Below are 17211 nucleotides of genomic sequence, written 5' to 3'. Positions count from 1 at the left end.
TTTCAAAGAAGTTTTTATTTAAATTGAATCTTAGATACTAATCGTTTTGAAGTCTTTAACAAAGTTGTAAAAGACTTTCTATAGTAATGTAAGAAATAGATGCAACGATATTTAAAAAAAAATTAAATTGAAATGCAAAATAGGGAAACCAACATTGGTTGTTGTGAAATTTAAGTGAGATTGTATTTTTTTTCTTGTTTATGTAACACCGTTGAAAGTTTTTTGGTTAACTAGGATGGCGTAAAAAGAAACAATTTTGACAACACTAACCTCGTTCAAGAATTTTAATTTATACCCCTACAGTATTGACGCAAGATGACCTAAATCCCCGTAAAAATCGTTGAATTCATTAAGCATACCCAAAAATTAATGAAACTTCTAACTCTAAAGCCTTGACTAACTTACTAACTATTTAAGGCTTTGTCACAGATCAGGAGACAAGAAATTTTCTTCTAGGACAGCGTAATTACTGTTCAATTTACTTAACCCCGAGCGTCGGTCGTGAATCAAGAAACAAACAATCTTCTACGAAATGTTCTTCAAGCGCTAATGTAGATTAGCTCATTTATCGTTCTCGAAAATACCGGTCAAAACAAGATGTCTGCCTAAAAATTTGGTGAAGAATAATTCGTTTGAGAATAAAAATTTGTACCCTTATAGTAGTGGTCCCGTAAGACGTTTTTATCTATACGTACAAAAAAGTTGAATTTGTGAAGCATACTCAAAAATTATTAAATATTCTAGGGCTTCTAATAGGTAAAGCTCAGTTGGCAAATCAGTTGCCTCTTGAGTCGATGTCGCGAGTTCGAGTCCAAGAGTAAACATCGAACACAGTTGTACCGGATAAGTTTCTCAATAACTGTTCGTCTACTGCTACGTTGATATAAAGTCGCGAATGACATAAAGATGTTAAAACAACTTTAATCGATACAAAAAAAAATAAAAATTTTTAAGAAAAGTTGTCCAAAGCAATTCGATTGTTCATTTCGAAAAAGGGCCTTGTAACAGGCCAGGTGACAAAACACTAAAATATTTCAGAAATTTTATAAGATTAGGGGATGATTAAATATTGATGAATACTAAAAATGAAATCTTTTCATACAAGGAAAAAATAATTTACAACCAAACCAAACAACGATGAAATAATTAACACTTCGAAGTTCGAACAGCTGTCTGCTACCTGAAGTTTACCTTCTTATCAAAAATATTGGATACATTCGCCAAACAATAGAAAATCTGCAACCTATATTACTCACTCATAGAGACAACCTGTTGAAACCAATACGTTACCAATCCCTCCGATCCAATTCCTAGAAATTTTCATCATAATCAGTTTTCGATTAACGAAACAGTTATTGATGTTTATAAAAGGGATTTAACTTTGTATTCTAAGTTGGTGATTTGTGGACATAGATAATTTTATTGAGGAAATCTTTTCCCAAAAAATATTTTGAAGAGTATTTTTACTTCACGACCCTCTGAAAATGCTGTCCGCGGGATACTCTATATCTGTGCGTAATCAGAGCCTAATTAAATCAACACAATCGAGCTGTGGACGTGCTCGGCCAGTGTCGGTGCTCTCGATTCGTTCATTCATTCATTGACTCGTTTCACCTATACCCTACCCTTTTTCCGATTTTCACGACAGACATCCGCACGGCTCATTGGCAACGTATGCCCAGTCCAACTACGGCCACGCCATCCTGTTCTGCTACATCCTGGCCCCGATCCTCTGCATGCCGACGTACTTTGTCTTCTCCATCCGGCAGACGCGCATCTTCAAGGATGACACCCACGTCATGCTGTACCATTTGGATGCCAACGAGCACACTTCGGTCTACCGGTAAGTATCTAGCAAGTCCTATTGGATTTCGTCTGCTGATGGGTGTCCCCTCAGTGATGGAGAGATATTAGATAAAATGAAAACAAGCACTAACTAAATTATCCGTTTCCCTACGGGTCGTGCTACTTCCAAGAATTTATGGGAAGTATCTATAGTTTCTCGACCCATTAGTACATTTTCAGAAGAAGCGGGTAACAAACTTCCAGACTGAGTTAAATTCCCATGATTAATTTACTGGCAACATAATTGATGACCGGAGTCGATTTCAACCTATTTTATGTCTGTTATTTTCATTTTTTATTTGCTTCAGATTATTCGAATTTATTTATAACATTTTTTATCGAAGTTTTTTTCTCACGATTTCAGCTTGATAAACCTAGATTCTAAAATGACCCTTTCACATTCTTATTTCAGCTACAACTTCTGGATTCATTCGGTGATCATCAAGCTGCTCCCATGTGTGGTACTAACGCTGATCAGCTGCGTGCTGATCCGTGTGCTGTGGAAGGCTAGCCAGCGGAGGCAAAAGCTGAAGCAGGGAACCCACTACGTTACCAAGAACGGATCGACTCCGGCCGATGCGTCTACGCCAAGCCATGCCCTGTCAGCCGCCAGTCACAATAATGTGAGCCACGTGGGGACACCGGCAACGGCCGTTAGCAATGGGAGCAGGTACGGTTCTGATTATTTAGCTTTTGAATTGTTATATCGAAAAACTATTTCTAAAAACATTTTTTAGACAAAAAGCTTTATTTTGAGATGTATCGAATAGTTATCTTTCAACTTATCGGTGAAACTAATATTTGGCCCAATAATGGGTCGAAAATTTTTACGAATACTGATTTTTTTTTAAGATTTCGACAGTATGTAACTCTAAATTAACGGCAAATCAGTCAAATTTGTTGAATGAAAAAAGAAAAAAGAAAATTAAACATAATTTTACAAATTCACTCCCCCACAACACACCCTGACAATAAGCTTTAAGTAAATTAATTCAGAATCGACTATTTATAAGTAACGCTAGAAAATAAGAATCCAACACACACTGTACACTTCCCTAATTGTTAAAATTAACTACACATAACTCACAGGATGCCTGATGAAGGTGCTACTAAGCAAACATTTTTGTAGCTATATTCTTATGCTGTGTCGATATACGTTCCATATAATGGTCCAATGAAAGTTGAAATAACCGCATTTAACTACCAAAGTGGAGGCAATATACTTATCTACATAAATTTCATTTGTTTCTGAAGCGACGAAAACTAAACCAATTTGGCGATTTACGACACCTTATTCGTACCAGTGCTCAAAAAAGTCAAATTCATTTATCACCATACAAACTGAATGAGAAAAAATTACTTTCTTGCCCATCTATTTAGACAGACAGTGAAAAATTATCAGGTTGGCCTAGACTAAAGAGCCTGTAATAAAAACAAAAGAGACGCAATCTGATCCTTTTAAAAATCAATCATATAGCAACCCCGCTTTCATATGAGCGCAGCACTGCTTTGCTTCAAACTTCACATGACATCAATTTTGGTTACCTTTATTTTTTTTCGGAAGTGGTTTTTGGTCTAGTCTGCTGTTTAAACTAAGCTGTTTTTTGTTATTGTCATCAATAGATAAAAGTGCAATCATGGAGTGTTTGGAAAAAATTGTTCTAACAAAACCTGCCCCGGATTTCAAAATATATTTCTCTTCCTGTTCCCGGCTGATCCAAAAAAAAAAACGGGAGAAATTGCTCGCATTCTGCCATCTTTCGGGGGATTCTGTACTGGAATCCGTAACTTGGTAAACTTTCCCTTCCGACTCCGCTGATCCGTCAACATCTTGTGCATATTTATAATTAAAAAAAATCATAACTTACCAATTAAGTACCAAGAAATAAGCCCTTGAGAATCTAGCTTGTAATCGAAATAGAGCATTCAAAAACTGTGTTTTGATTACTCTTTGTTTACAGATATGAATAATAATGCTTTTGCTACCGCCGCTTTCGCAATTCCAAATTTTCCAGTTTGACAAGTCTTTTGCTCGATTGAAATGACACTGACAGAAAATCGAAAATTCCAATCGTGACATTTCGTCTCTTTTGTTTATAGAGGCTCGTTAGCCTAGACCAATTCCATGATGATCGTGAATATTTATGTTTTGTTCCTTCATTCGCTCCACAGTCAGTCATTTCACAAATTCGTGACATTATGAAAAATGTGAATGGATTTTAATTCTTAGGTTTTCAAAATATTTTTAGTAGATCAACAATATGAAGAATTAGGAATAGAACACAAACACTAGAAAATTCTTTAAATTTGTTTTCAACTTTCATAAAAAGCTATTACACGTTTTAGAATGTCCTTATCTTTCTACATGCTCTCAGACGGTTTCTGAATAATCCCCCCATCTGAAAAACATAATATAAACAACTCCATGCATTTCTCAGCTCGAAGTCTTTTTTGCCTGGAACAACTTTTGTTCCAAATATAAATATAAACAGCAAAACTATTTTTTCCCAGTCAATGCTTCTCACAACAGCTAGCTAACTGACTTCACTGAATTCAGCATTTTCATGACTGAGATTTTTACAAGATCACGGCCACGAAGTTGAAAATGAAGTGACTTTTGATCGACAATCAGTCAGAGATTGCTTTGTGGATGATCAGAGGAAATTAGGTTCAGAGTAAAACGTGTACTGTGATTGAAAAATTATTTCACATTCATGCTAGCATGTCAACAGTTTTGAACACTGATTCGTACCTTTCGGAAGAATACAAGAGTGCGCAAGATTTTGCTCTCATAACCTTCAAATCGTAGCCAGCGACAATATTTTCCAGTTTTTCCATTACTCAATTTTCATCTGTGTTTTTTTGCCATTTGAATGTAGGGGAACATGCCCTATTATGCGCCACCTAAGCGAATCGCTGATTTTCTATGTATTCCACGTACAAATTGTGCTAAAAGAGGGTGCAATCGTTGAAGAAAATTGTTTTCTACAAATGCCTATGATTTTTTATTACTCATATTGCTTTAGTTGCTTCAAAAACTTGATTTTTAAAAACCTTATTCAAAGCCACAGAACAAAACTCTGTTGCAAATACGCGCCGCCGTGTATTCAATACGCGCCTGGCAGCCGAACACACCCGAAAGCAGCCGAAGACCGAAAACACACCAATACTTACAGACACTTTGAATGAAAATAAAATCAAAATGGACTAATCAAAATTTAAAAACAAAAGTAAAAGTAGATTTTTTGGGCTGAATTACCGCTCAAAATAAGGTTTTAGACTTTTTGTTCATTTTCAATGAAAATTGGCCTTTTTGAAAAATTAATGCTATTTTCAGCCTACTACGATTGGCGCATTATAACGAGCGCATGGGCCGTGATAAAACATACCCATAAAAAGCATACCATAGCGAGTTCGGTATATTTTTTTAGCATTAAATCGTAGTTTAGATTCTCCTCTATCGATGTGTCAGAAAATATTGTCTTATTCGTTTTTCTCTGCTTGGTGACACCTTATTGAAAGTGTTTTAAAATTTAGATCGAAATGAAGAAAAACCTAAATTGTGAAATTATCACGACACAGGAGCATTTTAAGGAAAAATTCATACTTGCCATGACCAATCACAGCATTTAGAACAAATTGGTAATATTTTGCAGGCTTAAAATGCTTCAGATTCTTCAAAACAAGGGTGGCGCGTATGGCGTTATATGAACTTTTCCCCTACTAAGTAATGGTTCCAGAGAGAACATGATGATGATTTTCTCACTAGATGCACAGGAGCAAAATAATTTCAAAATTTACAATTATGGCAGTCCATCAGGTCCGATTTAAACTGACTTCAACCATTTTAAACGATCTTTTCACTATGCAGTTGGAATTGCGATTCGCACAGGCGCGGTCCTATGGGGGGGGGGGGGGGTGATCGGGGTGATCTCAAAAGCCCATATTTTTTCTGAATTGAAGATATCAAGACTGTCTAGACAATTATAATTTGAAAGATACATTTAAATTTCAGAATTTATTCGAAAAAAATAATTTCTTATTTTGGAACGTTTTTGAAAAAAATGTGCTTTGATTGTATTTGCCTCGAAGTAGCAAAAATGATCGATATTGATTTATTGATTTTTTAAATTTTAACTAACATACTTTTACGTTTTTAATAGGGGAGAGTGGGGTATCGTGGGCCATGGGGAAACGTGGGCCACTTTTAATATCTCAGATGTGTGTTGAGATAAAAATCTCAAACCAACTGTCATCGTCGTCGCTTTGCGTGAGCATATATTTCTATATGTTGTTGACTGAAATACGCATCATATGCTTCTTTTATTTATCAAGCAAAAAAAAGTTAGAAAAATTTACTTACATAATTAAAAAAACACCCGCTAATTTCATCGATGAGGAACCCAAAGTGCATAACAAAAATATGCTCATACGCTTATGATCTTAGTTTTGTCATGATCATTCACGTGGAAAAGGAATTTTTGATGAAACATCAATAAGTCACACAAACCCATTTTGCAAATCATAGCTTGTGGGGAATCGTGAGCCACACATCTTGAATCACCTATATTTTTATGTTTTCCTACACATTCAGAACTTAAAATACGTTTTACTTATCTGCAAAGTATTCTTATGCCAAATGAAGAGTTATGAAAAATATTTTGTCCATCCTATATAAGTAATTTTGCCAAATCGTTCATGAGCCAGGTTTTGGAATGTATGCGATCATACACAACTCTTTTTTTTATTTCATCATCTGAAATTGCTTTAAATTAACGAAATGAATTAGGAATTCACAGTTTTGGGTCAATTCATAAACTTTACATGTTATCTGGTCAATTTGGATTTGGTGGCCCACGATTCCCCACCATTTTTCAAAATCCAAAAAGTATTGCTTTTTTTCAAACAGTCAGAATTTGGGGAAAATGACTTATTGAAATTTTTTAAAAAATACCTAATGATACCTTGAAAATGTAGAAAACCATACCATTTTTTATTTTCATTTTATCTTTTATAATAAAGAAGTTATGGAACAACGAAAAAAGTGGCCCATGATTCCCCACACTCCCATACAAATTATAGATAAATATATAGAAAATGGTCCAACACATCAAATTAAAAATGTGTTTTCTCTAAATTAGTTTCTTTTCTTTTTTTTAAATTAATAATTTATTTTCTTTCAATTTATTGTGATATTTTACGTCTTTCATAAGCTTTTATGCACTTATACCCCTTTGGCTCGAAGGACCGCATACATTTTGAGCCGTTATCACAATTAAACAATTTCAATAATGATCAATAGTTTTTATAAAAAATTCCATCCATTAATTTAAAACTTTCAAAATTAGGTTAATCAAGTAAGAAATGGTTACGATAAAGTTGTTCCGAGACCAAATTATTATTAAAATTCAAAAATAAATTTCAATTATGGGGTTTTTATGGTAATAAAAAATTACCTTAAAAATGTGAAACTTTGATTATTGGTTGAAAATTGATATCAGTTATGCTTTTCACATGCTTTGATTAGTACTTTTGCTCCAAAGTTGTTAAAGGCTCGCGTTACCTGCGTGTGTATGAGAGTGCAGTTGTTCACGCATTGTTTGTTTTCTATGAAATTCTATGAAATTTATTTTTATCAATTCTATCATCACTTTTAAAATATTACTCACAATGGTATTCGATTATGCAGACGGTACTTTTGAAAATATTTTAAGCTTATTTACGATTTTTCATGTTCATGCAATTTATTTTAAGAATATTCGTTTCACCGAATACTTGAAAAGGGCCAATATTCGGCCGTTCGCACTATTCGGTACATCATTGATGATCTCTATTAAATTTTATATGTACTACTTCTAAAACTAGAGGTGATGGATAAAATCTGAAATCATAGGCTCCAAAAACTTGGCTTTATTTTAATTTTCCCAGGTGAGAGAAAACTATTCCGTCATCCCCGACTATTTTCTCTGAAATAAGGTTATCGCTCAAGTTGAACATTCGGAAAACGTTTTCTAATTTTTGACCAACAAGGATTTCAGGATTCACATCAATTATATTGCCTATACTGTTTTCAGCTCATCTACATAAAAACATTTAAAATTTTGATTAGAAATCCAGCTTAATAACTTAAGTTAAAAAACCCACTCTGAATCTGAAAGTTTTGTTATTTTAATTGCCATTGATTATGACTTTTCACTGAAATACTGAAATAGTAACTTTCAGAAATTAACTCTTTATTCAATATGTTTTTATTGAATTTAAACATTATGAAAAAAATTAGAAAATTATTGAGAGCATGAAGAAAAAATACGGCTTTTCACATTTTTCATATATAATTCGTTGCAAATTAGCTACTTTTTCTTTGCATTCAGTTTCAACAAAATTAAAAATTTAGTATGAGAGCTTGAAATTCAAGAAAAAACAAATAAAAATGAAGCTCCAAAAGAATTGATGATCTTATTTTAGAATTAAATTCATGTTTAAAAATTTAAGAATTTGAACAAGAATTAAAAATAATCCGATACTTTCGAACAAAGTTTCAGCAAAATACTTCAGAAAAATAATTAAATATTCAGTTTCTAATTCATAGTAATTATTGACAAACACTTTTCTCAAATAATTGTTTTGAAATTGTTGCAAATTGAGAATCAGTAAAATATTGATCAGGGTCTTACCCTGATATGAAGATTCCCAGTAAAAATATTGTGGATAACTTGAAGATTTTTTTTACCTTTTTTTCTACGAAAATGTGTGTTTTATTTTCATTTGTGAAATGATATTTATATCGAAAAATTCTCAAAAGAATTCTTAAAGTTATAATTTTTAAACTACCAAATGTAAAAATTACGAAAACAATCTTTTTATCAACACTTTTTCGCAGTGAACATCTTAGATTCACAGATTGTTTTATAAAAGGATATCAAAATAAGTATATTGAGGAAATTTGTTTAAAGTTTTCACTATTTTTCTCCAATTTCAAATTTTTCAAATTACAAACCTACAAGAAACAAGCCTACAAAATACAAGTCTTATTTGCAACTGAAAATTTACCCCACCCCCCCCCCCCTCCTCCTCCACTCTGTTTCTCAAAATAAACGTTTTTTTCACAAGATATTTACGATCCTTCTTATTGACTGATTTTTGAAAATTTAAAAAATCACCCCCCCCCCCCCAAGAGCCAACTCTAGGACCGCCCCTGGATTCGCAACACAATTGTAAACGACTTGGGCTGATTTTCCGACTATTTAAAGTATTCTGTCGAATTTTCAGCCGAATACTTAACAGCTTTTAGGCGGTTTTCGGCGCCGAATATTCGGTGTATCTCTACCAGGGACGGGATTATGTCATAATCAAGAGCCAAAAATTGCGACTAGTGACCCATTTTTTTCCTCACATGTCGTTAGTTTAGGATTTTTTCGAAATGAAAGCATGCTATGAATGATTATTTTGGTAAAGAAAGATTTTTCCATTATGTCATTGATCATTGAGATCGCCAATATTTCAGTCATGACATGATGGTTAAAACTGGTCATGACAAAGATCACCAGTGCAATTTTTGGCTGCTTCGTTTGTCAAGCAAACTTTCAATATGCTGTAGTACGACAAACGCTAACTAGCAATAGTATTAAAAAAAATGAAAATAGAAATAAGAGTTTGCTGCGCCTTTTTTTAAAGATTCCGTTTGGTTCCCAAATGTCTTTCATCGCTCACTATTCTCATAAGTGACATTTATTCACCTCACTTGAATATGAATGGTATTTTCATTCACATGATAGGAATTTTTCTGTCATGACATAACCCATACTGATCATATTTTCTTGGGTATAGTGATCCAAAATAGATTTTGCCGTCCATATGAATGAATGAAAATTTTCAAGCCTGATCTCTACTTAAGTTGAAACGAAATTGAGTATTGCATTTGTTAGAGGTACTTCCGGATAAAACATTAACAAGTCTGTTGAGTTGAACGGGTGTACCGTTCAAATCAACAGGCTGTTCTCAGTTATCTGACTAATCCAACTGCAATCTATCCGGTGGCTACTCCTAAAGTGGGCACCCTTCGTCGACCCACGCCGGACCTTATCGCCTGCGTTTCCTGACTCACTCGACGACAACTTGCCTTCGGTTCGCTTGACGAAAAGGTTCCGTCACCTTGACGCTCCATGCAGTTCGACTTAACGCCCTTCCCATCGGCTCGACGACCTTCAACAGATTCCCTGGCTCGACCACCTTCCATCAGATTCCAGGCTCGACACCTCAGGACGGGTTTCCAAAGTAACTTCTTTCCAATTGGATACCAGGCTGGACCACCTTCAAATTGGACCCCAGACTCAACACTTCCGAATGGATTTCCGATTCGACGCCAATGGAAGGACTCCCGGCTCGATCACCTCCGACCACCTTCCATCAGATTCCCGGAACGATCTCCTCTGAACGGATTCCCGACTCGACGCCTTCGAATGGTCCCAGGCTCGACGAACAGAGAAAATGCCTAGCATTTTACTTTGACCTGCGTGTGTTTCTCACATTCGCCAAAATCGGGCTAATGCTTACAGTGTATTCCATCACTTTTTCTCAGCACACGGTGATTTGAATCCTATCTTCGCTTGAAGTAGTTTCAAACGGACACGGTTCAACGGTTTCGTGAAAATGTCCACAAGGATAAGTTTTGTTGGGCAATACTCAAGTGAGATCACTTTGCGTTACGCCAAGTTTTTTTTTAATAAAATGTTACTTGGTTTTCACATGTTTGGACCTTTTTTTTCGCAGCTTACGGTCACTTATTGAATACAGCTCTTGTTGGTTTTTCATCGGTTCATCGAGGTTGAGAGGCAATGCCCGGGCCGTAGCTACAGTAGTTCCTAGCAGTCATTTTTTCTATTAGCTGTTAAATTAGGTGGTAAAAAATCGCATGTACGGATCGCATTCCAAGGCACTGCAAGCCACCGCGTCACCACAGTTTGCTCTTCTGTGGCTACAGACTTTGATTCTCACCTTGAAGGATTTAGCACAACCCTTTAATAGTGAGAGGCTTATTCGAGCTAGTGCGCTCCAATGCAGTACTCATTAGCGAGATAACTTTCAGCAATACCTCTCCTCTTTACGACTTGATGGCTGGACTCTCCTTTAATGACTTGAGAAACGACATCTCCTCGCAATGACTCGAGGTTCCCTCACAAACTTCACCTCTTGACGACTCGAGGCTTGATCTCTCCTCTAACGACTCGAGGTTCACACTCTTACACCTCCTCTTAACGACTCAAAGCCTGATCTCACCTCTTGCGAGACGAGATCCGACCTCTCATCATAAAGACTCATAAGGGCTCCCCTCCTGTAGACTTGAAGCCTGACCTCTCCTCTTCCGACTTGCTGTGCGACTTCTTGTCACTAGGACTCGAGGCACGCCACCTTTTCCCCGTTGAGTGCTAGTCGAGAGCAGCTTATCTTGGACACGCTCCTGTCATAGCACACGCGCGGGCCTTAACGCAACTACTCGGATGATTCCCGACGAAGACGTCATCTAACACTGAACCAAATTGCACACCCGGCTTCGGAGTAAGTCAAGTGTTATTACCGAAGCTTCAATCATTGGGGAACGCGCTGCTCAGATACTCCCCGAAGGTAGAGCATCCCACGCACAAACCCACGGCATCCGCTACGTAGAAGATGTGTCTTATCTTTGTAGTTTCAAACCGTGAGATCAGACGCACTGTACTCGACAACCTCCTCATCGATGGGGTCAGTCTACTGCGACCGTTGTCCGGTCTTCATGTCTTCTTTTGGCGGGCAATCCTAGGATATCAGGCCCGCGACTTTCTTTCTGCCCCTCATGTTCTGAGAGTGATTCATTCCCTATTTATGACCTCCACTACGCAGAATATTATGCCTTATCTTTGTAGCTTCAATTCTGGGTTCAGACGCACACTGCTCAGATGCTCACTGGTGGTGGAGTCATTCTACACCACTCGTGAACTGTTGCTGACTTCAGTTCCTTTGCAGGTCAACGATGATCCGGGTTAACCCATCGCGGACCGCATGCCAAGTGGTGGAATCCATACACATCCTCTGTATCACGTTATCAACCGTTGTGTCAGGTCCACAGGTGGCAAGTATGTTGGTTCGTGCCGCTATACTTGCAGACTATGCAGCCTTGAGCTAGGGATATGTATTCTGCTCCTGTTGAAAAATCCAAACGAGTTAATCAAGTTAGATTTTCGGTCTTGCACCGTGCTTGCCAAGTCAGCGTCAGCATAACCTTCTAATTCATCTGGATCGCCTCCCAATTTGAGGTTGCCCCCCCCCCCCCCATATCCAGTTTGAGGTTGCACGTTTAGCAGTCAGCAGTCGGCACGCCTTAAGTATTTAGACCGTATAAACTAGTGGGAGCTTTTTATACACTAAAATTCCGTCTTCACGTCCCCATGTTTCACCAGCATTCCAAGACGAGCAGCAAATAAACGTAGTGAACGTAACTCAGCCTGCTTTGCTTTCAGCGCAAATACATCAAAAACATCGTCATAAACCAACCATTGATTGAATCCTTGTGCCACCAGGCGAGCTTTGTTCCGGATCGTCCTTCCAAACTCATACTCCTTTCCCGGGAGGTAACGAAGCAAGCTACCAAATACGGTACTGATGCAGCATTTGAGTTTTTCGGATATAGCTACCTGTCAAAATTCGCCGTTCGGACCCTCCAATGCTTCCTGGTAGTTCTTGAGGTTAGTCGAAGATTCTTGGGCGACTATCCTTCGAAACAGGATCCGGTTCGACACCTTTTGTCGATCGTACGGAACGGAACGCCGCTTTTTACACATCCTCGTCACCATCGATATCGTCAAAACTTCGGAAATCGTCTTCATCAGCGATGCTTCGTTCACTCTTTCTTGTGCCACGGATTGAAGACCATCTTGGACCTCAGGTTTTTCGGTTTTCAGCCTCTTCAGAAAACCATCTTCTGGAGATCTGGAAATAAATGGCGGTGTTAATGGCCTCACCCCTGTGATGGTACTCCATGCCAGCTATGACCAGCAAATAGTTCAATTGATCTGCGACACTGCTTTGTTGATAAGTGCATGTCGTTGTATCTGCTGCAGAATTTCTACTCTTATGGGGAAATTTACCAACGCACGCCCTCCTTACTTGCCACACTTATCGTTCTACTCAGCGATGCTCTCCTGCCACGATTCTCGACTCACTGGTCATTCACCGCTACTTGTCACACGAGGTCCACATTTCTTGTCACAATTATAAACGTTGACTAAACGCCTCTCTTCGTGTCTTGAATGTCTTCTTTCACTCCGCCTCTTGACTCTCCTCGTGTCTTAAGGCCCACACTTCATCCCTCTTCACATGTTCTCCGTCTCAAATTTTTGAGACTCAATTTGAGACCCGACCTCTCTTCATAGGACTTGAGGTCTAGGATCAACTTATTTTGCCCGTCGTGTATCGATCATTTCGCGAATTAGGGCCCGGAACCTCTTCAAAACGCAAACCGATCAACAGTCGCGTGAACACTTTTTGGTCGCCCCGCATATCGGGTTCGCCACTTTCCGATACACGTGAAAACCAACCACTCCTCCAACTTGCAACGGACCCGACCTTTGTATTCACAGTACACAATCCAATTGGCCTGCTGTGTTTAGGAATGTGTGATCGAAAGTCGATCATGATTCCTATACGAGTAGTCTTTTCTACGGCAAAGGCGTACCACCACACTTTCATGCTTTCCAATACAAAATGCCCTAGACTTACAATTTTCAACACCTATCCAAACTATATCCTACGAAGCTCATATAATGCTTGCCTATCCGCATGTTCTTCATTCCTTTACAGTTTTTTCTACGTAGCGTTTCCTCTCTATTGTTTTATGTGAGCTGTCGTTCTTGAGCTTAATCTTAGGTCTAAACCTTCAGAACCGATGGACTAAAGCTTTACGACGCTTCTGGTCAACGTTGATGATCCTGTCCTTCACCAAGGCCTGTGTAAACTCCGTAGCTGATCGATTCTTCAATGTCGTTGTCAGGGTATCAAAAAAAACTTAGAAGGCTACGGAAAACAAAATCCCCTTGCCGATTGTGGCATCCTATTTAGATACCTTCATATCATCAGCGATAACAATCGCTTGCACAACTGACCCCTTAAATAGCTTTTTTCTTATTTCATTTTTTCTGAGTGCTGCCCTCAGTCTGTTAGAGATGCTTTTGGGATGAAAAAAGATCAGCACTGTTCATCAGTTGAGCAGTACAAACTAGATTTTTTTTTATTATAGAGACTTTAAGTAGGCTCACTCATTCGCCTCTGTTGCAAGCTCAAAAGATAGGGGAGAGTGGGGATACTTGATCCCCTTTTCTTATTTTCACCATATCTTTTTGTAAAAATTTAGCAACTCGCCGTCTTTGACATTTTCTGACAGCTTGTAACTTCAAGTTTCTATGCTCCAAATTTTAGAATGAGACTTGAACCTGTTGATGAACTAGAAGCATTTTCGTGAGAGTAAAAAAATTGCGATTTTTCTGAAGTTAGGGGAGACTTGATCCCCTATTGAAGGAGACTTGATCTTTTATTCAGGAAGCCCTAATCCCTGTATAAAAATCAAACAAAACCCCAAGATAGAATGTTAATTGACTATTTTGATCATGTTTGTTTTCATTTCACAATTTATAGCAGACATAAGAAGAAAATTCTATAACTTTGTCTCAACGCTAATAACATTGCATACTTAAAGGCGCTATTTTTTATAATTAAGAGAAAATTAATTATTTTTGCTCTTTTCTTCAGACAATTGTTTGATAAATATTTGTTTTTGGATAAATATTAGTAATTTCGTAATCAACATTCATAACGATCAATTCAAATGAAGAATATGCCGTTTGGAAGGGGGATCAACTATACCCAACTCTAGGGGATCAATTGTACCCATAATCAAGATTTTAGAAAACTTTTGCTGAAAAAAGTTGAGAGTTTTCCATTGCTTTGAAAGTATGAAATTATGAAGTTCATTTTACGCTCGAACGATTGATACATTGGAACAAATATTTTTTTCATAATTTTCCCATGTAAGGAACATTTTAAAGTGATGAAAAAAGATCTTCAAGTTACATTTTGTGAAATTTTTCAAACAAAGTTCAATTACTCAAACAATTATTTTGTTAAAATTTTTTAAACTACAAGCATTGTTATTTTGCTCATTTTGGCACATTTTTCTAGAACATTTGATCTTAGTAAGACATTCCAGTTTCGAGATATAGCTAAGGAATCAAGTATCCCCAGGGATCAAGTATCCTCATTCTCCCCTACATATCAGTAAAATTGTCTCCATTTTATAGCCTCCTACTGACCTGTATCGTGTATAAAATCTTGATTGCTCCATCAATATTCCCCCGAACCACTCTAGGTGTAAGGTGTAAGCTATGAGTCCTAATTATCACTCTGATGAATTCTGTAAAATCTACTAATAAGATTCAGCAACTGATCACTAGAATAAACTAAAAATTTCTATTTATTTGGTGTTCTGAACAAATTTCCATCTTTTCTTTTTCTACGCAGACACCCAAAAACGGATCGTCGCGCCGACCGAACCACCACCCTTTTGGTAGCGGTGCTGCTTCTGTTCCTGTGCACCGAATTCCCCCAGGGTATCCTGGGTCTGCTGAGTGGCACCCTGGAGAAGTGTTTCTTCAAGCGCTGCTATGCCCTGTTCGGCGAAGTGATGGACCTGCTTGCCTTAATCAACGCCGCCATCGGTTTCGTACTGTACGGCCTTATGTCGAAACAGTTCCGCACCAGTTTCAAGTCGGTTTTTTGCAAAACTCCAACCCATAGGATCGAGATGACTCGAATGACCGGTATCAATACGACCTGCGTTTGAAAGGTTGCTTTCTAGAGATTTTTTAGAAAACGAATTTAAAACGACAATTCTAGCAACCATGTAACATAGTAGGCTATAAGTGGAATTACACAGGTTGATCCATAATTATTCCAAGCTGTCGGTCATCGGATGATTCTAGAAACAATTTTTGGCACACATCATTCAAGTAGTAACCAAATTAGGTAACCATTTCAGAAATTTTCTAGTAGAATTAAATTCACGCATCAGCACAAAAAAGAAGAAAAAAACACTTTTATCAAATTTTCGACCGTCAACAAATTAAGATCTAAAATTAATCTAGAATCAATCACCCCAAGGTTTTTGCTTGGGTTGGAGTTGTGATTTCATGAAATTTACTGTGTAAATAGTAACCAATCGCGGAGCTTCGAAGAATTAAGTGTTAGAGTTAGTCGAGAAGATTTGATCTTACCATACACTCGAGCCATTCCATGGCGTTCACAGAGAGTCTAAAAACCCCCACCTCCCCTCGTAATCGTATGCGTACAAGAGCCCAGACGCCATACGACGAAAGCATTAGAACGACAGAGTAACAGCTGGAAAAGGAAGGAAGTTTTGTGAAAAATTTAAAGAAATACATGGACCAACCGCTCAAAATATCTGTGAACGACACCCTGGAATGGTTCACTGTGCTTCAGGAAACTATTTAGAAGAAAATAAACTATAGTTGTTGAACACGAGTTCCGTATAAAGATTGTTGTATTTATAAGAGATTCTAATTTCGAAGATAAGAGGTGAGAGAAAAATAAACAAACGAATTTTGACACCCACGGATTTGCTACACTCAAACGGTACAAATAAAAAAAATCTCCCGTCAAATAAGCCCAATTGATCTTTCGATATTCCTATATAAGTTTGGATCGGTATTCAATTGAATCTGTAAATGCATCAGTATCTGCCAATTTAGAAAGAGAATTACGGTAGATATAGAGTTGTGATTTTAGGAGTTTCGATACATACATTATATTTTGCTCAAATGAACACTCACACTGAAGCCAAACAAAAATCATAAAAAAGAAACGAATCTAATAAATGTGAAGTTTAAAAGAGTCTAAAACTAATAAACGGTTACCGGAATGAGGTAATATAGCTTTTGAAGAAATTGCGTCTTGCTTTATTCAATATCACACTTACAATGTTTGAAAAAGTTTCTTTTAGGGGTGGATGTCGAATTCCCCGAGGTGATGATGATAACCAAGGCAAAATATGTTTTGCAACTTCGTATTTCATGTTTTTTTTTCACGAAGATTTTTTTTGAAAACGCTTATTTTTCCTACCGGAATAAAATATCGTTTTCAAAACAGTGTCGTAAAATGCCACTTTGCGATATTTTTTTTTTGTATAAATAAAGTTAGTTCAGGTTGAAACACTTGTGTATGTTTTGCGGTATCGCAAAAAAAAAAATGTGTATGCAAAATCGTTGCAGAACTCTGTTTTTCACTGAAGCTGAAAAAATCCACTTTTTGCAACTTTTTGCATAA

General features: G+C 37.2%; 1 protein-coding gene across 2 annotated transcripts in view; it reads left to right on the top strand.

Annotated features, from left to right (window-relative positions):
- The window catches only part of LOC129750874 (G-protein coupled receptor dmsr-1), a 477126-nt gene extending 460541 nt beyond the window's left edge, over positions 1 to 16585 (top strand). For both annotated transcript variants that reach the window (XM_055746001.1, XM_055745999.1), the window contains 3 exons: positions 1649 to 1843; positions 2258 to 2515; positions 15391 to 16585. In XM_055746001.1, the coding sequence (XP_055601976.1) occupies positions 1649 to 1843; positions 2258 to 2515; positions 15391 to 15712 (775 nt within the window). In that variant the 3' untranslated portion in view covers positions 15713 to 16585. The remainder of the gene's footprint in view (positions 1 to 1648; positions 1844 to 2257; positions 2516 to 15390) is intronic.
- Positions 16586 to 17211: the final 626 nt, after the last annotated feature.

The sequence above is a fragment of the Uranotaenia lowii genome, chromosome 3, assembly GCF_029784155.1.
Source record: "Uranotaenia lowii strain MFRU-FL chromosome 3, ASM2978415v1, whole genome shotgun sequence".
NCBI lineage: Eukaryota > Metazoa > Arthropoda > Insecta > Diptera > Culicidae > Uranotaenia > Uranotaenia lowii.
This window is presented reverse-complemented; position numbering and strand designations above follow the sequence as displayed.